The 26,628-nt window shown below is 30.7% G+C and overlaps 1 protein-coding gene across 1 annotated transcript; it reads left to right on the forward strand.

The window, feature by feature from the left end:
- Window positions 1-25,289, forward strand: LOC120127881 (vinorine synthase-like). Its single transcript, XM_039145696.1, has 2 exons — window positions 1-270; window positions 24,564-25,289. Exons 1-2 carry the CDS (start codon window positions 1-3, stop codon window positions 25,287-25,289), a joined length of 996 nt encoding a protein of 331 aa, XP_039001627.1.
- The last annotated feature ends 1,339 nt before the right edge of the window (window positions 25,290-26,628 follow it).

Consider the following 26,628-nt stretch of genomic DNA (forward strand, 5'->3'; position numbering starts at 1 on the left):
ATGAAATTTGTTGACATCCTTGACCATCTGTATATCAATGTTCCATTTCTAGAGGCCATTGATCAAATGCTCATATATGTGAAGTTCCTGAAGGATATTGTTATAAAGAAAAGGAAGATTGAGAAGTATGAAACTATTGCTATAACAAAAGAGTGTTATTTTGTGCTGAGCAAACTTCCACCAAAGAGAAAAGATCCTGGAAGCTTTCTCATTACTCACTCTATAGGCGATAATTACATGGAGAGAGCCCTATGTGATCATAGGTTTAGTGTAAATTTAATGCCCAAATTAGTGTTTATGAATCTTGGTATGGGAAATGTGATACCTATCGTCGCTATTTTTTAAATGGTCGACTGATCTCATGTTTGACTTGATGGAAGAATTGAAGATGTAATGGTGAAGTTGGCCAAGTTTTTTTCCTAGGTAATTCCTCATCCTTGATTGTGAAGATAATGACAACGTGCCTATCATTTTGGGGCAACCATTTCTAGCCATAGGTCGAATTTAATAGACTTTGAAAATAGTGAATTCACCATGAGAGTTACTGATAAAAGTGTAATCATCAATGTCTCAACACCCTCAAACCTATAGATGATTATGAGGAGCGTCAATGTGTTCTAGAAATTGATTATATACTAGAAAATGAAGTTGTAAAATTTTGCTACAATAATGTTTTACATATTGAGGACTATTTGAAGCCTCAATGAAGATGGAAACAAAGAGCTACCAATGGAGGTGCAAGAGTCTAATCTACTCAAAGCTAGACCATGTACGTAATTTGAACCTTTAGATTTTTCTGAATTTATTCTTAAAAACCCTCAATTGAGCATGCACCCACTTTAAAGTTAATACTTTTGCAATCACATTTTAAATATGCTTATCTGGGTAGCAATAAAAATTTGCCCGTGATATTTGGGTAGGAATAAAAATTTGCCTGTGATATTTGGGTAGGAATGAAACTCTGCCTATGATAATGTCTTCTAGTATGAAGCCTAAACAATAACGTATCTTGATAAATGTGTTATCCCAACATAAAAAAGCTTTACGTTGGACTATAGCTGACTTAAAGGGTATAAATTATGTAGCTGGAATTATCTAAACAGTATCTAAAAGTTTATGGGTTAGCCCAACTCAAATTGTACCCAAGAAAAGAGGCATGATTGTGGTGAGCAATGAGGATAATGAACTTTTACCTGCAAGAATCATCACGGGGTGGAGGATTTGAATGGAGTATCGAAAGCTCAACAAAGCAACCAAGAATGACCATTTTCCCATCTCATTCATCGATCAAATGTTAGATCAATTGGTGGGAAAAAACTTTTATTTCTTTCTCTATGGATATTCTTGGTACAACTAGATCCCTAAAACACTATAGGACCAAGAGAAAACAACCTTCACGTGCCCCTATGGTACTTACGCCTTTAGGAGGATGCCCTTTGGACTTTACAATGGTGTATGTTGGCCATTTTCTCTAACACGGTAGAAAAATAGCTTCACGGATGACTTTTCATCACCAAGGATAACTTTTCATCACCAAAGATGACTTCAACTCATGCTTGAGTAATATAGAAAAGACGCTAAAAAGGTGTGAAAAAATTGACTTGGGAAAAGTGTCACTTCATGGTGACTGAAGGGATTGTTTTAGGTCATAAAATTTCAAAAAAAAAATGGATAGAGATGGCCAAAGAAAATATTGAAGTGATTGAGAAGTTACATTCCTACACCATAGTGAAAGGCATTCAAAATTTTTTGGGACATGCAGGTTTCTATAAGAGATTCATAAAGGATTTCTTTAAAATCTCCAATCCACTGTGCATTTTGCTACTGTAATACCCCTAATGTTTTTTTAGTGACTAAAATATAAATTTTGAAAGTTTGATAGCCAAAGTAAAAAATTAGGAAAAGTTTAGGGACTTAAGTGGTAATTTTACCAAAAAGAATTTTTATTCCATAAATGGATAGTTTACTCTTTAGAGTGGGGTTTTATTGAAATCAAATTCTTAATATAGAAATTATGTTAAAAATAGAAAGTGTTAAAGTATGGTAAAAATTAAGTAAATCAAATTGAATATAAATTTCAGGAAAATTTGAAGGATGATAAATTAAGATTAGAAATATTATTTCCACGTTTTATAATGATTGAAAATAATATAGATCATTGGATTTGAAGATTTATTTCCATGTTTAATTTGGATTGTTGGATCAAAGTGGCAAGATTGCAAATCTTGGAAAGTTGCTTGGTAAAATTGGAAAAGGGTAATATATTATGTTCCTCTTTGACTTTGGAAAGATGATAAGGTTATCTGGCTTGGTATTATTGTAAATAACAAGTTGCATTGTTGGTAAAATGTATATTTTTCATTGAATGAATAATTTATTCATTTAAGATTAAATAAAGGTTAAATTAACATGAAATTCATTATAAATTTCATGAAAACTTAGCCATTTTCAGCCAACATTTCGTACTCCCCATGAATAAGGTAAGATAATTTTTATTTTTCATTTTGAGCAATTTTCTTTGGATTTTGGATCATGCCGTAAAATAGAAAATTGTTCTATTCAAAAAATGTTATCATTTGGTACCACTATTGTTTGCTAATTTAGTTTGTATTCAAATATCCCAAATTATAGTGTTTATTTTCATATTAGGGTTTATGAAATTGATTAATGATTTTGAGTTTATTGAGGTTGCAGAATCATTTTTGAGCATGATTGATGATTAAAGTCACTTGTACATGATCATATGAGCATATGAAGTTTCGACCTAACCCTAATCTTGGGAGAAAGATGTATTTCGATGAAATTAAGTTAGTGATTTGATTGTATAGATTTTATAATGTTGAATCAAAGTTGATTTCATGCTTGAGTCAAATTAAAATAGAGTAAAATCATGAAAACCCTAATCTTGCACATACAAAACATTCGACCTTGACTGTAGAGGATGAGAAAATTTATGGAAAAATTAGGTAGGGGCGGGAAATGATGTAGCATGTATTCTACAAGCTTATAAAAATTTGAGGACCATTTTATAATTTTATAAAAGTTAGGGGACTTAATTGAAATTTAGGAAAAGTTATGGGTTATTTTTTAATTGTTCAATAGTTAATGTATTATGCTGGAAATTAATGTTTAAGTGTTGAAATTGAATTTAGGATGTGAAATTGGATTATTTTGGAAAACTTGTAATAGTTGAGGTTTAAATCACAAATATGGAAAGGTTGGGAGCTTAAGTGAAAATATTTTGTGAAGTTAGGATGAACTAGTGTGATTTATTACAAGTATTAAGATTAAAATATATGTTGTGACATGGAAATTATATCGAATAATCATCAGAAAAATTGTTAGGAATTTATTTTCCAAAGTATGCCTAAGTAAGATTCTAACATTTGGTTTAAATTTGTATATGTTTGGTAATGATGTCTATTTAGACTGTGTGCTTGAAATTAAAATCAAGCGATATCAAAGCTAAGGTAAGGAGTGACTTCCAAAATATGAAATCCTAAGGGAATTTTGCAAGCTAAGGAAACCAAGTGAGTGAAGATTTAAATTGTACTTATGTTATCGAACAAACTTTGGCTTATGATGAGCCAGTGAAGGAGTTACTATGGTAAGGAATGACTTCCAAAATGTTATGTGCGGCTTACATTTTGACTTGTATATAATGTCAAAATGAGTGCAATGCATACATAACATTATACATGGATGTTTTATATACATCATTGGGTAGGACTTGCAATAAGTATACCTTATTTATATTGGTATGATATTTATGTCATATATCATATATTTGACATATTCTAAATATGTAAAAATTTGATTATAAAATGCATTAATCATTGATCGTTACATATGATGTTTATCATGAACATATATGATATTTGTCATGAATGATATTTCGAGTTTTAACTACCCAATGTTAAATTATGATAATATACTTTGTCATTGATGGAAAAATAAATAGACTACATGCTCAAGTAAGTCATTGGGGGACAAGTTGTAATTGGCATGCCATAGAGTCTAGTACCTGCATAATCGGATTACCACTAATTTATATTTTAGTGTATCACTATAGTGTGTAAGGGTACTAAGTGCATATGGTTGGCACGACCTTATAAGTAATGCACTTCGGTGCATATGGTGGGCACGACCTTATGTGTAAGCACTACGTTGCATATATTTGACTCGATTCCCCAAGGTACTCAGGGTTTAAATTGGGATATGGTTTATTGGTTAATAAATGATAAACAAGCAAATAAGTTTACGATCTTATGGGATAAATGCCAAGTATATTGGTAAGAAACTTTATATCTGGTTATATCATATTAATTTATGGTAACATGGTTGGAATGCAGGTAAAGTGATCACATTGCATTGATTATTATTACTCATTTATAATTATATGTTCCATTGCTTTTAATATTTATATGATTGCCTTACTAAGTTTATAATTAACGTGTGATGATTTTCACACGTAGGAAAAAGGAAGAAAATGAGTAAGGAGTTGAGTTTAGTATCAACCACCAAGGAAATATTTACAGGTAACAATAATGACATCTTACTGTGTTGTAAAAGTCTTAGCTGACATGTATACGAGAATGAAATGTCTACAATTTCTTAATATAGCTAGTATTAAATATAATTAATAGTATGAATAAATATTATGATATTAAACTATGCTTAGCAAAAATTAATTTGGGTTTTAAATCAAATGTGTTAGACAGTCTTATTTATTTTATGAAAATAGAACAAAATTGTATATCACTGCTCGAAACTGGTTTTGAATTGGTAACCAACAATACTATATTTTGATTTTTCTCTGAATAATTATTTTATAATAATTGTTCAAGTTATGAAACTTGAGATGTTTGAATGAAACAAAATTTTGCTCAATTCAATTAAAGATATGTTTTGAATTACTTATGTGACATCTGTAACTTGTATTGGTTTATGTATACGGGTTATAGGTGTTACATTTAATGGTATCAGAGATACATGTTTAGCTAATTGTAAGACTAAACTGAGCTTGTTTTTTAGTTAAAAAGTGTATACATGACACTTGGATGTCGTTGTTACTGATTTGGTGATTATATGGTTTGATTGATGCCACTCCATACTTATAGAAGTGAATGAAAAATATGTGTATATTCAAGGGTTTAAAGTACATGATCGAACAGGAGGCTCAAATATATACTAATAGTGATAGTAATTATGTTAACAATCATTCTATTGTTTAGTCTAGTAAGATGATGTATTGGCACAATAGGAAGTGTCAATGTTGGAGGAAGGAAAACCTCATTTATGCATAAATAGAGTATTGATAGAAAAATGAAACATTCTTCTACAATCGATTCTAAGTGATATGTATGCGATTAACCTTTTTGGTTAGAGTGCGAGGGTAAATCGTATTTGTAGACAATAATTCCCTGGTAAGGATTCAATGTGTTAATTTATAATAGGCTTGATAGAATTATTTTTCGAAGGTAATTTTTGGAATGGATTAATTACCCCTACCATGTTACAATGAATTATCGCTTAGAGTGATTGAATTTTATAGAGCTCAAAAAGTTTTGAGATATTTGTGTTAGGGATGGAGAGTAAATTTGTTTTCTAATGTGCTTTTTGTATCAATTGCTATAAAGTTATTGCTAATAGGTTGTTAAACCTTCTTAGTAAAGTAGGTGGATACTCAAACTTTCTTAGTTAAGTTGGAAGATATTCCAACTAGTCGAGGGTATCCAAATGTGTATATGCAGAAGTTAACTAGATTGCCTCTAGATTGAGATGTAGAAATTGAAATAAGATGGTATCAGGTATTGCATTTATTTTTATAGTTGTATCGAATGGCTCCAACTGAGCTAATAAAATTAAAGGTATAGGTAGTAAAATTGTTAAGATCGAGGATTTACAAGACTAAGTGTATCATATGGGATGCACTAGTGTTATTGTAAAAAAAATGAGTTTATGAAATTATGTATGGATTATCTTCCGTTAAATATTATCTTCCAAGGATTGATAATCTTTTGGACCAATTAAAAGGTGCATTGGTGTCTCCCAAGTCGGATCTCCTATTGGGATATTATTAGTTAAAGATGAGGAAGAAAATCTTCCTAAGACAGTTTTTTAGAATTTGATATGAACACTACGAGTTTGCGATAATGTCGTTTGGTTTAACGAATGTTCATGCTACACTTATAGATTGGATAAACAGAGTATTTTTGTTATATTTAGATTAATTATTGGTAATGTACATTGATTTTATTGTGATTTATTGTAAGACCAGAGAAGAAAACGATGTTTGTTTTTGTACAACTCTTCAAACTCTTCAAAAGAAAAATTGCATGCTAAGTTGACCAAGTGTAAATATTGGTTGTCTAAGGTTGTATTCCTTGGCCACGTGGACTTAGCTAAGGGGATAAAAATATATATCAAGGAAGCACGAGATATAGTCAAATGATAAATTTGAAAGAATGTTTTAAATTTCAAAGTTTCTTGGGATTTTTTACTTACTATCAAAGGTTCATAAATAACTTTTCGATGATTATATTCCCTCTAAACAAACTATTGAGGAAAGACGTCTTATTCATATAGATTGTTAACTGCTAAGAAAACTTGGATATATTAAAAAGAATATTGACATAAGCCACAAGGTCAGTATAATTAGAATCTAGAAAAGATTATGTGAATAATAGTAAAGTGTATCATAATGGTTTGGGATGTGTGTTTGTACAAGAGTAAAAGTCTTGGTTTATGCTTCAAAGAGACTATATAATCATGAAAGAAATTATCTGATGCACTATCTCGAGTTGGAAATAGTTGTGTTTACTTTGTTGATATAACACCACTATCTATATGGTGAGTGATGCTATATCTATACGGATCCCAAAAGTTAAAAGTGTGTTCTGACTCAAAGGAGTGAAAAGAAAAGGAAATGGATTGAATTCCTTAAAGAATGATGACATGCTTATCAACTGCAAATAGGAAAGGCTAATGTGGTGGTTGATATGATAAAACTGAAATACATTTATATTCTATGAGTTTTGAATACATGATTGTCTTTAAAGAAAGATGATGTTTTAATTGTAAAATTAAATTTAAAGCCTATTTGCTAAATAAAATAAAGGGTCATCAGAGAAAAGATGAAAATTGTCTTGCTTGTCAAATATAGAACAAGAAGAAAAAGGTGAAACTAAATACTTTAAGGTTAAGTCTGAAGAATGTTTATATTATCGAGGAAGGGTTTATAAATATGAATGAATAAAGTTATCATCGAGCTTGTGTCTAAATGGATGACATGTCAGTGAGTTAAAGTAAAACATCAAGTACCTTCTAAATTATTTTAATATGATGTTTGTCCCTTAGTAGGAATATGAACTAGTTACAATGGACCTTGTAATGGGAAAATATCATTAAGGTAATCTTAAGATATTTACTAATTGACAAGTCTTGCGCAGACTTGAAAGGAAAAGAGATTGAATACCATGAAGGTCATAAAGAAGTATTTCTTAAATTACCACCTTGGAAAAAAGTACTACGGTTTGGAATTAAATAGAAGTGGAGTTTGAGATTTATTAGACCTTATAAGATTAAAAAAAAGTTGGATCAGTGATTTATCACCTAGAATTTGTATTTGACAAAGATATTGAACCCTTGTTGGTATTTATTCACGGCATATTCTACAAAAAACATGGGGGTTCATCCATATTATATTATCATGTGGAACTACTTGCATTGTTATTTCCTTGATTCCCCTATGAGAATTTTGGATGTCGACTCCATCCAGGGTTGTTGTTGGTATTCCTATTGAAGTTTCCCACGTAGTTGACAGACTCATGGTTGTCAAGTCATTCATTCACATGATGATTGCCACGACATAATACACATGCAGAACTTGCCACCTTTACTTCCTTCACCTTACTAGGACATTGGATATTCTTCAACTTGTTGGTGATTGTCGACAATTGAGATGAAACAGAATCCTTAGCATCCAGCTCAAATGTACCTTTAGCCTTTCTCTATGTTTTTATCCTTTAAGAAGGCAATTGATAGTCATTGTTTGCTATCCTATCAAGGATATCAAAGGCTTCTTCACGTGACTTGTCTAGTAGAGTGTCGTTTTATGAAGTATCTAACATCATCCTCATGGGAGCGTTTACACCATTATAGAACATCAACACTTGCGTCCAATCGTGGAATCCATGGTTTGTATACTTCCAAAGCAATCCCTTATATCAATCCCAACACTCAAACATTGACTCTTCATCAGCTTGACAAAAGGATGCTATGTCATTCCTTAGTTGGGTGTTCATGTTGGGCGGATTATACCGTAACAAAAAGCTTTTACACAAGTCAGACCAAGATTTCATTAAGTAAGATGGAACTCCACTAAGCCAATCCCTCGCTCGGTCATGCAATGAATAAGGAAATAGCTTAAGCTTCAACACATCTTCTTGCATATCTTGTTGGCTAAATGAATCACAAACCTCCAAGAATGTATGAATATGTTACCTTGCACCTTTGTGAGACGCAACACCAAATTGTCCAATTGATTTTAATATGTTGAAAATCAAAGGTTTAAGCTCAAAGTGGGTTGAATGAATCTTGGGAGCTACAATACTAGGGTTAAGATCATCCAAGATAGGAGTTAAATGATCTCTAAGGGCACTTGGACAATAAATAATTCCTTTATTGGTATTTGTTGCAGCATTAGGATTTTCAAGATCCTCAACATGCTGACCTCTACGGGTCATGCAACAACACAACCTAAAAAAAGTTAAACAAAAATTACAAGTTAGTCTATTCAAAAACAAAGAATAAAAAGTGTAACAACTAAACTTAAAATCATCAACTACCAATTCCCGACAACATCGCCAAAAATTTATTGTGTGTGTGAATGTACTATGTTATATCACACAAAATTGTATAAGTATACACAATGAAACAAGTAATATAGTAGTGAGTAAGTATCATCTCCACAGAGATTGGAAGGACTTAGAGTAAAGTTTATGAATTGAATTATAACTAGTAAAGTATAAAATGGTATGAAAAATTAAGTATGAATGTTGTGGCAAAGTAACATGTATAATGAGAGAGGAAATACTATGGAAAAATAAAGAAGTTTTGGGTGAAAAGGTGGGACAAACAGTAAAGAATGCTATGGTGAAATGAAGTTTAGCAATGGAGTATGAGTTAAGACAACTTGACAACCTCTCACAACAAGCTACAAGTAGAATAAGTGGCTAGGTTTACTAAGGAATCCTATGCCTTGTCTCTAAAATGGTTTCCATCTTCCATAAGTACGCTGCTTAATAGGGTTTACTAAAGTATTCCTAGGCTATCACTAGTAAGGAACATGGTAGTAAGAATTTTGCGGTAATACCTCTCAGCGTAAACTGCAAAATAGTATTATCGACTAAGTCCTACACCTTTTAGTCATTGAAACCTTCTCCTTATCTCTAAGATGGGTTAGAGTCTTTCTTCCTAGATCAACCCCATTATTCACATCAATATTGCCTAAATCTCTCAATATTAAGCATCTAGCATATAAAATAGCTAACTCTCAAAAGCTCTTACAATTCTAAGCATTTATATAATGAACAAATCAACATTTAAACATGGAAAACATAAATCATTCATTCAAAACAAATCATAATCATCCAAAGAAAACATGCGCCAAATAAGTTAGTTCATGGCAGGGTTAAGATCATCTATCATCATCATTCATTCCATTACAAGCCCACAAAGAGAATACAAATGAAAAAAACAATAAGAGAAGGAAACTTCCAAACACGTGAGTTATCGTGAGCTTGAATTGGTTCCTCAAACTGCTTAGAAAAAATAACTTCTCTCAAAGGCCTAGCTTTCTATCCCCTTGAGCTTGGCTATGAAGGAAACCACGAAGGATGAAGAAAATAAAGAAAAATAAAGGAAATGTATGCTGCCACCTCTTTTTTTTCTCTTAGATCATACCCTCTAAAAGGTTTTCCTTAATTTTAGGGTATCTTTTCTATTTATACTAAGCGTTATATAGGGTTTTGTTCCCTAAATTCCTTTTTTACCTTAAGTGATCATTCCCTTCACATGAACGGTAGGCATGGCTAACAGGTAGGGCTCACACAGATAGCTAGCAGTAAATTCATATGGGGTTGGATAGCTTGGCAGCAAAATAACTTCTTCCTTTTATCTTTTTATGCACCTAGAAATGGCACCCAAGATGTTGTAGCATTTCTCCAACTCCCATTCAGCTTTTGTAACACCCACAGACTGATGTGGGTGACCCGATCAAATCTGAGGTGTAACACCAACTCCTATATTACTCAAGCATTTCTCCAACTCCCATTCAGCTTTTGTAACACCCACAATTTATAATTTAAAATACAAGTTCAGAAAACCATTCATATATTACAGACAGAACTAAAATCCCAGATCGTACGATCGTACGATGTCACAATTCACCTAACCGTGCAGCTCGCAACTCCCTAAGGCCAAGGATAGGGTCGAACTGGTTATTCCTCACAATGGCTCCTCGTGATGCAAGATCACTATGTTACTCACTATGTCAGGTTAAAAAGATTGAACCAATACAACTATCGACATCAGTAAAAGAGTTTTACCGACTTTCTTTACGGAGTATGGTGCATGTGTTTAGGGGCATGTAGGTGGTATTCTGTTTTTATATCCGAATTTGAAACATGTATGATTTTAGTTCTGTCTGTAATATATGAATGGTTTTCTGAACTTGTATTTTAAATTATAAATTATTTTATGATTTTACACGTTTTAAAATAAATTTTAATTTTTCCAAGATTTTACTGTGGGTCGATCCGGTTGCCCTAATGTGACACCTCGGATCGGATCGAGTCACCCGCATCGGTATGTGGATGATACAACTTTAGCTTTTCTCCACTTCTCCTCAACTTCAAATGTGTGCACATCATCAGAAAAACCATGACCTTTCCCTTTGAGTAACACCAGTTTTATCATTAAAACGTTGTAACAAAACATCACCACCAAATGCAACTTCATGGGCGTAAATGCAATTATATGCAATGAAATGATCTTTTAAACAACCAATAGCATAAGTAAAAAGGCATGAAATATAGACTTTTTATGGGGTTATCATCAGGCCAATTGTTTTGTCTGATACTTAGTGACACCGTACCAAAAATGAAGCATCGATATAAAGAGTTCCAGTATTCTACCATAGCTTGAATGATCGAAGCACCAATTGGAACTTTCAACGCTGGAATAGTCATCTCTCATTTTGATCCCACTTTTCTCAAATCTACCACAAGTTAGGTCAATTATTTTGTCTAATGCTTGGTGACACCTTCTTTGGTAGATCGGATCCTTCACCCACAACGAGACTATCTCTAGAATAAAGTTGCTTTAACTCTGACCATGGGTAGATCTCTGAAATTCTATCAAACCCCTCAAAAGAAATTTCCATTTCAGGAACATTCTAATGTGATCAGCTATTTCAAGGATCAATACCACCTATGGTATATCATGTTTATGCAAAGAAAGTAAAACATAAAAAGCAAGCAACAAAGTAAAAAAGGAATCAAGTTAGAAAAATTAAAACAACAATTAAAGGAAAATGAATTAAAAAAAATTAAAAGTAATTAAATTCAACTGGTAAATAAACCATAAATATAGAGAATTCATGCATTCTAGTTCTCTTAGGGTATCCACATGGCTCTAGAGGGATGGGCTTATTAAATTCTCTATATGACGTTTGCTTCTAAAAAGGTTCTCAAACTGTCCCTATAACCTGCTAAGGTATATAGAGACTTTCACTTTGATCCATTACAGATTTGCGGATCAAATTCAATATAAGGGATCACATCACTAAATGTCTGTCAAGGAAAATAGTACCCTGATAGACATAAAGAATGCTTTCCAGTTCTTTACCAAGCCTTCACGAAGAAAAACAAAATTCTTCAGTGGTATGGTGTTCCCCTTAATTAGGTGAACTGGGATAAAGCTCGGGTATAGAGCTATGATACCCAAGAATTCTAAATATGTTCAAACAAGGAAAATTATAACCATATATAAAAATATTTAATATTTGAAAGAGCATTATGAATAATAAATTAAATAAATTCAAACTCAAAAATTTCCAAATTTCAAATATAGGGTAATCGACTCATGGATCAACTCTCTATTTTATTTCAGAAAAAAAATCCCCGTAGAGTCACCAAGCTATAATAATCGACCCTTCGTGGTGAAAAAAGTTGATTAGTTACGACAATGTGGTTTTTGAAAAGAATGTTTTTATGAAAAGATTGGAGTTATCACCAATCATTTTTAATGTGAGATAGGAACACCTAAAATCGGGTAATTTTTATAAAATATTTTTTATTAAAAATACCAAATTTTGATATGCGAAATCTGAAATTGGGTTTCAATAGTTAATTTTACGTGGAGAAAGATTAGGACCCCTACAATGCCAAAAATTAATACCTGGTAAATTATCGTATATTTTAAAATTGGAAATTTTGAGTTAGAGTTTTATTTAATTTAAAAATTCACTATGTATGCAAATTTCAAGAAGAAATTTTTTTATTGATCCTAATAAATGAACATTGCCTTGATAATTTTAGAAAAATATGATGCAAGCTTTTGAAAAGGATGTTCATTTACTTTGGGGAGTAATAGTTGTCACCCCTGACAAAAATGGAAGATACACTATCAATCCCCTAATAAATGAACATTGTCTTATTTTGAAATCGAGTCATGCAATCAAATGATAAGTTATTAAGCCTAATTATACTAAGCGGGTTAAGGCTTCCCTCTAACTAGAGTGCTAAATTATGAATTTTAAAGGACCTATAAGTTATAAACCTAAAATGTGGTCTCTAATTATTAATACTAACCAAGTTTAATATATTATGGATCAAATAATTGAAATGAAATCTTGGGCATAAATACGAGGACCAAATCAATAATTCACCTAAATTAAAGACTAAAGTGAAATTAAGCCTAAAATGGAGGTTCTAATATTAATCCTAACCTATTTTCACCAATTACGGATCGAATAATTAAGATGGAAAATCGGGCAAAAATGCAAGGAGAAAATTATAAAGTCTCCTAATTTTTAGGACTAAAGTGAAATTAAGCCTAAATTGGAGGATCTAAGATTAATCCTAACCAATTTTAACCAATTATGGATTGAATAATTGAGATGAAACCTCAGCATAAATGTGACGACCAAATAAAAAATTCTCCTAATTTTAAGGACTAAAGTGAAATTAAGTTTAAAATAGAGTCTCTAATATTAATCTTAACCAATTTTAATCAATTATGGATCAAATAATTAAAATAGAACATAGGGCATAAATGCGAGGATCAAATAACAAATTCAACAAAATTAAGGGACTAAATGAAATTAAGGAAAAAATAGAGTCTCTAATATTAATCCTAACAAATTTTAACCAATTTTTTAATTGAATAACTAAAATGGAACCTTAGACAAAAGCAAGGACTAAATTAGAAATACTCATAAATTAAAGGATTAAGTGAAATTAAACCTAGAAGGTTCTAATATTAATCTTAACCAATTTTAGGAATTTATTGGTTTGAGCAACCAAAATGGAACCTCATGAAAAAGTGAGGACCAAATCGAATATTCACCTATGTTAAAAAAGTTCAAGGACTAAATCTAAAGAGACCTAAATTTAGGGACTAAACTTAAAATCTAAGTATTCTATTAGTGACTAAATTTAAAATTTACAAAATAAAAAATAATTGAAATAAATACAGAAAAATAAATACAAAAATTTAAAAGTATAAAATACAAATATAGGAAATTAAAGAGCTTAAATGTAAAAAAACTTGAAGAATTTGAGGACTAAAAACATACTTAAAAAAATTAAGGATCGAATAAGAATAAAGGTTAGCGTCGATTTCTTTAATTTTTACCTATACCATAAAAAACACAAATCGTACCCCAGGATAGATGATCGTAAGGACGTAAATTAATTTGAATATTTGAGGAATTAGAAATTCAAATTACCCGAACCATAATAATGTGATAGTTCCCTAGGAAAAGTCATCGTAAGGTCGTAAATCAATCGAATATTTTTAAAGGGTTAGTGGTTAGTAAATTAGAAATAAATAATAAATTTTATTCGAGCCACAACAATGCTAGTCATAGCCCAAACGACTCACTGCAAGGTCGTATCGAGTTTTTAGTAATATTTTATAAAAGTAACTAAAAAGCATTAAAATAAAACAACAGTAAGTAATTTGAATAAATAATAATAATGATTGTGATTAAATGAAAATGAACATAAAACATGTCTAAATTTGAAGATTAAAAAGATGAGAAAATCATAGGACCAAAGCGTAAAAAAGGCTAGAGTTATTGTTTCCTAAGAGGAATTAACCCAAAAATATTTCCATATAAACTAATTTGTATCTTCTTTAGGCAAAAACTAACCATAAACCGAAATGACTACCCCTCCCATTTCGAGAAACTTCTCAATCCTCTTTTCCCATTCAACCATCAACTATATCTCCAACCGAAAAATAGACGTCGACCACCATGTTTTGGTGGTCGTTTTACTTTCGACTGCCATCCACGACGGCCGGAGAAACCAAACAGAATCCAAACTAGCCTAACTTACTCGGTTTAAGCCCCAAAACCTAGATCCAAGGTTAAAAACATCAAATAAGGCAACCAAATGCCCTTAAACCACCTTAGACCTTCCAACTTCACAATTTTTAGCGACCCTACGGCTACCTAAGATCAAACCCAGACCTTAAAGGAAATAAAAGTTTACCACATCGTCTTTAAATGAACCCCATATCCAACATGCAAAGGCCTTAACATCTCCTTCATCATAGCTTGCGATTAGAGATTAGGTGTCTCTCCTTGATGTGAAATTCCTGACCCTTGAGACATGGTTAGTACAATATGAAAAAAATAAGAAGATAATAGGACCGTACCAAAATACTCTCTCAAAACCTCACTTGTCTATCCAAAGAAACAATGATGTCACTCTTCACTCGTGTTTGCACTGTGGGAAAAAACTTGGCTTTTACCTTTCCCCTTCTGATCTTACATGCTTAAATTGGCCTTTTTCCACTCTTTTCTCTCTTGTATAGTCTTTAAAAGAACTTACTCAAGACTTAGGCAAGATGTACTTAGGCGTATGATGAAAATATGGTTAGAATAGAAAAAGAAACCAATAAATATAATGAAATGGTAGGTTTAGAAATAGAAAGAAACGAAGATATGGGCTTTTTACTGATCAAGTCACTTATAACATCTCTTTCACCACAATCAAAGGTCTTGGAATTGGCTTCACGTTTGATGTTGTTTTTTGTGCTTTCACCTTTGTTTTTGTGCTTTCTTTCTATTGAATTTTCCTTTTATATTGATTAGACTCCTTTTGATTATGATGGAGACTTCTTTTCACCTTTTCTTTTCTTTTCTTTTATTTGTTACTTGATATGGGCTTTGTATGTAGGGACTTGCTTTCTTCCACCAAAGCTTTGATAACCATATGATAGAAACTGGGATACCTTGCACACCTTGCATGATGGTTGGATACGAACAACCTTTGATTGTAGGATCTAAGAAGATAGAAAGCAAACCCGCAAGTAAGATATGCTAAAATAGAAAGGTTAAGGTGTGCGGATGTAAGGTGATTAGGTAGGCTAGAATATAAAGTAGATAGAAGAAAGAAATTAATATTTAGATTGGTTTTTTTATATGTTTGTAAATGTGTGGTGATGGTTAAGAAAGAATGGAAATTGGTGATGATAGTATGAACAAGAACAAGGTAGAAACAGTACTATAAGGAGCAAAATCCCTAGCCTTATAAGTTCAATGTTTGGGTGGTAGCAAATGACTTGGACCCACAAGTATTAATGGAAAGTAAAAGGGTGATGCCACAAGCACAAGTCTTGATACGTAGATAAAGTTCAAGTAAGAACTTGAAGAGAGAAAATATCACAAATTTTAATTTGATGTGAAAAATGGTGTGCCTTACAAAACCAAGGCATTGGCTATTCATAGAGCTTAAAGGACTAATGATGAAATACATTGTTCCATTTGACCTAGGTGTGAACCAAAGTAAATGAATGAATTTGCCCTTAATGAATGTACATGAAGATTCATCCTCTTGGTGGAATGTTCAAGATTTTATTGAAGATGCAACTTGTTGGTATGATTTGATTGTCCTTGAATGATACATTCTCCTTGCTTGTGATGGTTCAGTTACCTTTGAATAAAGATGCATGTTCCTTGCATATGATGGTTTATTTTCCCTTGAGTGAAGATTCATGGTCCTTATATATAATGGTTTGACTTCCTTGTCCCTTGAATGTACACACCATGTATGAAAGAAATTTAGCCAAATGCATTGTGCATGTTGTCTCAGTTGAATGAACCTTTGATGAAGGTCCATGCTTTGGTCGTATGTGTTGTGTTCATCCCCCCCTTAGGCACCTAAGTGAATGCATATGACTCTTGGAATGCTCATGCCCTTTGGAGTGACCAAAGGGTCTTGAGAAGGTTCAGCCAAGGAAGGTGACTTGCATTTGACATGGTTTTGGTGCCAAGGAAGGTCATTAGGTAGTTAAGTACCTAAAAGTAATGTAAACAACCTAATTAACAAGAAGCTAAAAGGAACTTAATGCACCCCTATGCTAAGTATGCAAATGCAATGCAACATAAGTGAATGATGTATAAACATGATTTATGTATGACATAACTAAGTCTGATATAAGGATGTGGTTTATAGAATGCATAACATATCAACATGTAACTTACGTAATATGCATAATATAAGGGTTAAGATATAAGAATATGAGTTTTATCATAAGATGCATATTATAGTATGCAAATGACATGAGAATGCATGATATGCAAAACATAATCAAGACATAATATGATATGAATGACAACATAAATATGTATAACAAATAATATGTGAAGAGATGCAGGATAAGTAAAAGTTTCCTCTTTTTTTCATCCTTATGAGAAAAGATGAAAGAATGAAAACAACAGTAGGTGCTTGAGTAGGATCAAATCACCCTCCATCTAATGACTACAAATTGGCGGCAGATTGCAACACTTAGGGCTAAGGTTTCTGATCGGTTGGGTCTCTGTTAAGTTTGGATGTTGGATTAATTGTTGATGGGGTTTTTTATATAGGTATATAAATTTTTTTGGGCTAAAAGTGTAACCGAGTCTATTTGTAAAATGGACTTTACTAGGGTTTGATTTTATTTTAATTTGTAAATGGAACGAACTTTATTTTTGGTTTTATATATATATATATATTATTTGTTTGGGTTTACACATAAAAATAGTGATGACATTAAGTAATTGGATAATCTTTTAAATTTTGGCTCTAACTTATAAATTTCATTATTAAGACAGATCGATTTGTCACTATCTTAAGGCGTTGTGAGGATGATCATCCTTCCTCATGTGTAATCGAGACATAATATGATATGAATGACAACATAAATATGTATAACAAAGAATATGTGAAGAGATGTAGGATAAGTAAAAGCTCCCTCTTTTTTTCATCCTTATGAGAAAAGATGAAAGAATGAAAACAACAGTAGGTGCTTGAGTAGGATCAAATCACCCTCCATCTAATGACTACAAATTGGCGGCAGCTTGCAACACTTAGGGCTAAGGTTTCTGACCGGTTGGGTCTCTGTTAAGTTTGGATGTTGGATTAATTGTTGATGGGGTTTTTTATATAGGTATATAATTTTTTTTGGGCTAAAAGTGTAACCGAGTCTATTTGTAAAATGGACTTTAATAGGGTTTGATTTTATTTTTATTTGTAAATGGAACGAACTTTATTTTTGGTTTTATATATTATTATTTGTTTGGGTTTACACATAAAAAATAGTGATGACATTAAGTAATTGGATAATCTTTTAAATTTTAGCTCTAACTTATAAATTTCATTATTATTAAGATATATCGATTTGTCACTATTTTAAGGCGTTGTGAGGATGATCATTCTTCCGCATGTGTAATCGATTTTCGAACTCTTCTAATTAAATCTTTAGTAAAACATATATTTTTTTATCTTTTAAAAGAATTTTCAAACATATCTTTAAACAGACGATTTTAAACATCTGATATAATTAACTCTAAAGAGCGACTTAAAATATATAAGTTCACACTTAAATCGAAATTCGATCCAAACTTAAAAGATCGTTTCAAGGACTTCTTCCCACATAAGTAAAGACACATCCTGTCAGCGCCTTTTGACAAACATGTCTAACAGAACACGCTACATGGTACAAATAGGTGTTATTTTTCATAAATATTTTTTGGGTTTCATTTTATTAAAATAATTAAAATATGGTACTATTTAAATGAAAAAGCCCTTGATTTCTGATAATGTTGTAGAAACTTATCTGATGTCATTGTTTCTGCTTCCCTAAAATTTGATTAATGAATCAACTGTGTTAGTGGCTAATTATTTGTGTGGTTTGAATACGGTTAATAGTTGTATTCATTGGGTGGATTGAGATAGGTTATATTGCCCAAGGAAATGGGAAGTCTTGGTTTTTGGGGGTATATCCAGTTTTAGTAGGTTTTACTTTGTAAGGTATTCTCACCGATACATCGCTGTAGTTGCCTCGCATCTAAAGTCCTTAATAAGGTCGGGAGTATTTTCTGCATATGTATTTTTCAGTGCTAATTTGGTTTCGAGCTCTTCCTATTTACGATGTAGTATTTGTGGTGTGAGGGATTGATACGCTTGTAGATTGAGATGGAAGGTAGGTAGGGATTTTAATGCCTTGTTTTGGGATCAGAATTGGTTCCTAGTGTACCTAGGACAACATGGACTGAAGTAAAATTTTATATTAAGAGAAATGAAATTATAAAATTTTTAGTAGTGACGAATTTATAAAATTTTTAAAAAAAATAAATATAAATTATTAATAAAAATATAAAAATATCTAAAATATATAATTCTGAAATCTTCACAAGATAGATGTCCCCATCCACCCTTCCTTCAACGGGGTTGTTTCAGGAAATACAGACTAATATACGGTTAATATACGACATTATCAAATACATTAAAAGATATTTAATAAATTTGGTTTAACACTATCTATTATGTTGACGGACTAATAATGTTTTAGGTAGAAAACAAGAAAAACTATTAAAAAATTGGTAACCGGTAAACTTTGGTTATCGGTAAGTATTGATACATATATATAAGTGTCTATATTTATTTCATTGTGGAAAACATTAATTTAAGGTTATATTTTGAATGAGTTTTCAGATATTAATTTAGTAATTATACGCGTCTAATGATTTATTTTTATGTTACTATATATATTATTATTAAATTAAAAATAATAAACATAGATATTACATATTTATTATTATATTTGATTAAAATTGTTAAATTTAAATTCTAGATAATATTTTATAAAATATCTAAACAATCAAATAATTTTTTGTGTAAATGAAATTATTAAATTAATATTATTGGTAGAAAACATAAAGCACTATTAAAAACTTTTGAAAAATAAATTACATAACTTTCAACAAAGTATCGATGCATGTACCAAAAGTATTTATACTTTCAACATATCAGGTAGCTCTTTACCGGTTTTGTCATAATGAAACTGGTTTTGTCATATTTTTACCCGTTATATTGTAAAGTATTGATATATTTTTATAAAAAGGATCAATACTTTCAACATATTAGGTAACTCTTTATCGGTTTTGTCATAATAAATTGTTTGTCATATTTTTACATGTTATATTGTAAAGTATCAATACATTTTTATAAAAATGATCGATACTTTCAACATATTAGGTAGCTCTTTACCGGTTTTGTCATAATGAAATTGGTTTTGTCATATTTTTATCTGTTATATTGTAAAGTATCGATATTTGTTTATAAAATATCGATACTTTCAACATATCAAGTAGCTATTTACCGGTTTTGTCATAATGAAACTGATTTTGTCATATTTTTATCTGTTATATTGTAAAGTATTAATACATTTTTATAAAGTATTAATAATTTATAGGCGCTATTACTAATTTTATTTTAAATTCCAAAAGTGTCGATACTTATTTAAATGGAATTGATACTTTCAACATATTCGGTAGGTAGTTTAATGTAATAGGCAACGCCTATTTTGTTTTTTACCGTTTACATTATTAGCAACCTTAAAAAAATCGGTAGGTATTTTAATGTAATATGTAGCACTATTTTTTATCGTTTATATTATTAGAAACCTTCAAAAAAATCGGTACGTATTTTAATGTAATAGATAGCGCCTATTTTTTTACCTTTTACATTATTAACAACCTTCAAAAAACCCGGTAGGTTTTTTAATGTAATAAGTAGTTTAAATTTTGTTAACATTTATTCCTTAGATAAGTTTATCATAACTGATAACAAATTAAGTAAGTAATTACCTATTTTGTTACATAAGCGCTACCTAATATGTTATTATGCTTAATAATGTTTCCAGTAATGAACTGGTTATGTTATCATTGGTAACATTCTAAGCGTTTACCTAATATGTTGTAATATCAAATTAAGTAATTAACCTATTTTATTATATAAGCGCTACATATTACGTTATATAAGCGCTACCTAATATATTATTGTACTTGATAATGTTTCCAGTAATTAACCGGTTATGTTATCCTTTGTAACATTTTAGGCGTTTACCTAATATGTTATAATAACAAATTAAATATTTAACGTATTTTATTATATAAGCTCTACCTATTACGTTATATAAGCGCTACCTAATATGTTATTGTGCTTCATAATGTTTCTAGTAATTAACCGGTTATGTTATCCTTGGTAACATTTTAGGTGTTTACCTAATATGTTGTAATAACAAATTAAGTAATTAACCTATTTTATTATATAAGCGCTACCTAATATGTTATTGTATTTTATAATATTTTTAGTTAAATGATATAACATAACCGGTATACATTTTAATCGGTTACTTATTTAACCAACCACGCTATTTTTTAACCACCTTACAACATAACTTCCCTCCTTCAACCCACCCTGACGGCTAGTATATTTTAACAGTTTACTCTTGAAAATACTTATTAATATTTAGTATGCATAAATATTATATATTAGCCCATTTTTATTCGGTATACCCCTTTTCAAGGCTTAAACATTTTATTTTGGATGAGAAGTTGAAGTTGATTTTTAAGTCTAAGACACTAATTAACTTGTAATAGTTTTTTAGATGAGATCCGAACATTTTTCAGGTAAGATTCTTCTTGAAATATGACCAGTTGTTAGTTAATTTTCTTACACATTTTGAAATGCTCCAATTTAACATTCAGAACTCAAGATATGACTATCTTAATAAAAACAACCAATATAGAAAATTGATTACGAGTTCAATGCATGAGTTTTAATTTATTACGAATTTTTAATTATTTTATTAATTATTTAAAATTAAATTCAACCATAGGCTTTCAATTATTTAGTTTAGGTAATTTAGGATCAATTTATTATTTTTAGATTTATTTTGTTAGTCAACGTATTTAACATTAATGTAAAAGATATTAGATTTGAGAGTTTTTGAAGCTTATAAATAGGTACTTTTCTTATGTACATAAAAAAAAAGACGAATCACCTAAAGTATTGTAATATGAAAATATGAGAAACAAAAAAGAAATTTTGTTTAAAGATGTTCCTTTTTTTACTTGTGTACTTATTGTTTCGGTTGTCTCGACCTTGTGTTCGTTCGAAACCTTATCAAATGAGAGAAAATTAATGGATAAAAAACTAATTTTAATTAGATCTTCTTAAATCTAACATTCCTTGAGGTTTTTAAGTGAAAATCGATAGTGGATCTTGAAGGTAGAAAAAATGTAGTTTATTTTTTCTTTTTATAGGTAACTTGAGGATTCCATCTAGATCCCTAAGGGATCCACCTGTTTTGATGGTTTTGGTCTAATTATTTCCCCAATCCTTCCAATTTTTCTTTGAAAGTTGAATTTAGTTTATTTGTATTTGTTTCCGTTGGTAAAATTGGTCCAATAGATCAAGCGGGTTAAAATATTAAACCTATTATGCCATTTTCAAAATTAATTTAGGATCTACGGCATTTATTATAGTGATTTGGAATTTGATATGTTGACATGATGAGTTTGAATAAAAAATGTTATTTGAGTGAACCCGTCATGTGGACGTGGCGAGTTTACCCTGTAATTTAACATTTATCGTAGATCACAAAATAAATCCGAATTGACCCAATTGACTTATTGGGTCAATTATGTCAATTTCGATTTTATTTCTTTCAAATTAGATTTACATTTTTTTGTTATTTTAATTTTACCCCTGTTCCTTCATACATTGTAATATATTTTAATTTCCCCATTCCTTTTTTAAGTTTTATCCTAATTTGATTATTTTTCGATTTTATATTATTGATTTATTTTTAAGATATTTTAATTTACTCTAATTTGATTTTCTTTCTTTTATAACTTAATATTCTAAAAATTCTCTTTTTATTATTTACAGGCTTTATAATGACATAATTAATAAAAAGTTACCATCTCCCAAATTATTATTTTTATCCCTTATTGATACTTGTAGATTTTATAATTTTTTAATATGTTATTATCACGAATCATCTAATTGCCTTATTCCAAATTAAGGAAAATCAGAGTAGTTTTTTGGATTAATTTGACTGTCAAAAATCCTCCTATTCTATGGAATAGTCTAAAGGAAAAATATGAAAATAGAAAATTGTCATACTTTCTAAAGATCGATGTGATTGAAATCATTTCAGATTATAAAATCTTAAATCATATGTGAATATAACTTAACTATATTTCGAATTATTTTGCAATTGAAATTATATGATCAGGTTGATGGGATTGTGCGAAAAACCATACTTCACTTTTTTTTTTAATTAATCACTACTATCCGGATCTATTAATAGACTAATCTAGATCGAGTATTGTAGAGGCGAGAGCGACCCTCTTAACCCAGTTTGCTCTATTCGTAAACGCTAAAATTCGAATCTTTGACTTTTCTTAAAAGACCTAGTATCTCATTTCACTGGACCAATGATTATTAGTAACCATACTTCACTTTTAACAGTGGATATTTATTAACAATCATGATAAACGGAAGAAAATATTTTTCTTTTTGCGGAAATGGACGATTTTAAGATCGTCTGTCTAACTAACTTTAATGTTATTGAATTCCTACAATCCCTTAAAGGAAGTCATTGATTCTTTAAGTTTTATTATTTTATGTTAATTTATTACTTTATTAACATTTTCATTTAAATTATTTAGAATATCAGTTTCCAACTCACGGACACGCGCAGAAGGCTTTTCCTCAAACTAATAATTCAACAATATTACAAGGATCAAAAGAGGTATTAGCTAATTAACTGAATACACGTGTCACACATGTGTATTTAGGGGTGAGCCTACTTAGGCCACGACATACCTCATGCTCCAATATAATATTTTATTAAATATATAAATTATGTTTAAAAAATTATATCGGTTTAGTTGATAAATTTTCAAATTCAGTTTAATTATATATTAATTATATTTTTAAATTAAAAAATAAATACAAATTATGTTAGATAAATTTTTAGGTATAATGTCAAAATTAGTCCTAACATTTATCAAAATGATAATTTTGGCCTTTATTCTATTTTTTTAGTATTTTGGCTCTTAATATTTTATTTTAGGACAAAAATGTCTCTAATGTTTAATCGAATAATCACTTTAATCCTTTTTTCTAAAATATTTAGGCTTCCGATGTTTCATTTTAGAGTAAAAAGGAACCTTATTTAATGATTTTTTATCATAAAATTTAAAAAATTTAGAGCTAATTTTAATATTATACAAAAAAATTCTTATATTTATATTGGTCCATCCAATAAAAGTTTTCTATATACGCCATTGCATGCTTTAATATATGGATATCGTGAGTTCCTGAACCTGTGTTAAAAGAGAACTTGTAGCAAATTTGCAAAATGTTGAACTTCGAAGTTGAAATTCTAGCAAGAGAAATCATCAAACCATCTTCAACACAAATCCATGGCATGAAACCTTTCAACCTCACCTTCTTTGATCAACTTACCTCCGAAATTTACACAACAAATATCTTATTCTACTCCATTAGTGAAACCGGATTCAGTCCCAACATTTTCTTGCCTCATCTAAAGACCTCACTTCAGAAACCCTAAACATCTTTTATCCATTTCTGGTCGGATCAAAGACAACATATTCGTCGACAGTTTCAATGGAGGCATTCCGTTTTTTTCGGCTCGAGCCGGTTGTCGGTTGTCCGAGTTCCTTAAGCACCATGAGCTTAGATCATTGAACAAATTGATTCCATGCCCTCCTTTCTCCAGGGAATTTAAAAGTGATCTTGCCCCCTTTGTGTGCCAAGCCACCATTTTCTCTTGTGGTGGGATAGCAATAGGGTTCGCTGCTTCTCATAAATTGGTTGATGCACAAACATGTTCTATTTTTAGCAGTGTTTTGAGCACAATCTCTCGAAGATCCCATTATCGTAATGTTGGGTTTCATGGTTTAGCTGAGTGCATCCAAGGTGTTTCCACCACGAAATGAAGTGCCAAAATATTACTTGTCAACGAAGGAAAACTTGTGGTTCCCTGAATCTAATAATTACATTACAAAGAGATTCACGTTCGATGCCGAATCCATAAACGATCTAAGGGCCATTGCTAAATGCGATCTCGGGGTTCAAACTTTATCAGGTTTTATCTGGAAATGTTTTATTGCGGCATCGTGGACGATATTGGCATCCTCGAAACCATCTATAGTTGTTAAAGCTGTGGACCTTAGGCCAAGAATGAACCCTCCTTTATTACATAATTCGATTGGAAACCTGTTCTGGTGGGCAAGTTGCATTGCAGATATTGCTGACGAGACCAGCACTGAGTTATTCGAGTTGGTCAGGTTGATGCGAGAATCCGTGGAAGCTTTGGATGATGAATTCTTGAATTCATTACATGGGGAGCAAGGGTTTGAAGCCATAGGGGACTTAATTAACCAGCTGGAAGCCATGTTTTCCTTTGAAAAACCAGACATTTTGGTCTTCACAAGCTGGTGTAATTTTAGGATTTACGAGATTGATTTGGGGTGGGGAAAGCCGGAATGGGTTACTACTCCATTTGGGGAAGTCGGGTATGATTTTAGGAACCTCATTCTTTTTGCCCGAAGAAAGTGCGGGAAAGGTATTGAAGCTTGGTTAACATTGGATGAGAAAAGGATTTTTTTTGTTGGGGAAAGATACTGAGTTCATCAAGTTTGCATCTCCTACTCTCAAAATTTCAAGTCTTTGATGCAATTGTCTTCTGTTGTTACATTCCACTATCGATATGCCATTTTTGTAGTTATTTTTGAAGTTATTGGTTGGGAAGAAATGGGTGAGGGTTTAGAAATGGTGGAGGTGTCGAGAGGTTGTTGATGAAGTTGAATGTGTTAGAAAATAATACTGCTGAAAAACAAAATAGATAGTATTGACTAACAAATAAAAAAAATTAAAATAAATAAAACAATTTATTATGCCATGGTAAAAAGTCACTATTTTGGAAGTAATTTCATCCATATTGATATAATCTTTAAATGGACGTTGCCCCCAAAATTAAGACAATCTTTCAAATCTCGTACACCCGAAGTGAGAAAAGTGGAATCCACTTGTGCTGCTCTCTTCGACCAGAAATTTTACATAAACCATTAATTATACATATCATTTTAAAGAGGGACTATCCATTTTATAGGAGTAGTAGAGGGGTGAAATTGTCAAAATGACAATTACACACTATCGTAATTGTAACACTCATTTCTCGTATCAGACCCTAAATACGATTCAAAGATATCACATTAAACATTTAAAACAACCCTTATTTGAAAATCAATAAATTTTGATTCTTTAAAAATCATCAAACTTAACACTAAAACCAAAATTAATTAATCGTGTAAAATCAAAATATAATATTTTTATATTCGAATCAAGTTTGATTTTAAGCAACAACATGGTAATTCGATACTGTTTTATATAAATAGTGAAACTACCTAAAATCTGCTTAAATAAAAATTCATCTCAATAGCAATTAAAATATAGTTTACTAAAATACTAACCATGCAAACTATTATTTATGTCAAATATTATTAAGTACTATCCATTATAAGCTAATATTTTAAGTACTACCCATTAAATAAAAATTTATCTCGATAGTAATTAAAATATAGTTTACTATAATACTAACCATGCAAACTATTATTTATATCTAATATTATTAAGTACTATCCACTATAAACTAGTGTGTATATATAAAATACTACAAACCAATTCAAACAGTCTTATATCATAGTATCATAACACACAAATATTCACATGCCAATTAGAAATATCAAAAACATAAAAAAGAAGTCATACTAATACTACAAAGTTGATCCTCAATGAGTGATGCCTAGCTAAGCTCATGTACTCCACTCGCTTTTCTTTACCTATGCGTGAAACCATCATATGCTAAATATACACTTAGTGAGCATTTTCATATATAAAATGAAACATATTAATGTATAAAGTACCATTTAAATCACAATACGATAAATATCATATAACAATATAT

The sequence above is a fragment of the Hibiscus syriacus genome, unplaced genomic scaffold (genome assembly GCF_006381635.1).
Source record: "Hibiscus syriacus cultivar Baekdansim isolate YM2019G1 unplaced genomic scaffold, ASM638163v2 tig00001478_pilon, whole genome shotgun sequence".
In the NCBI taxonomy this organism is placed as follows: Eukaryota; Viridiplantae; Streptophyta; class Magnoliopsida; order Malvales; family Malvaceae; genus Hibiscus; species Hibiscus syriacus.

Coding starts and splice junctions, on each gene's coding strand:
- LOC120127881 (XM_039145696.1), top strand. CDS start 1: ATGAAATTTGTTGACATCCTTGACCATCTGTATATCAATGTTCCATTT. Junction 271..24,563: donor TATGTGATCATAGGTTTAGT/GTAAATTTAATG, acceptor TTCATGGTTTAG/CTGAGTGCATCCAAGGTGTT.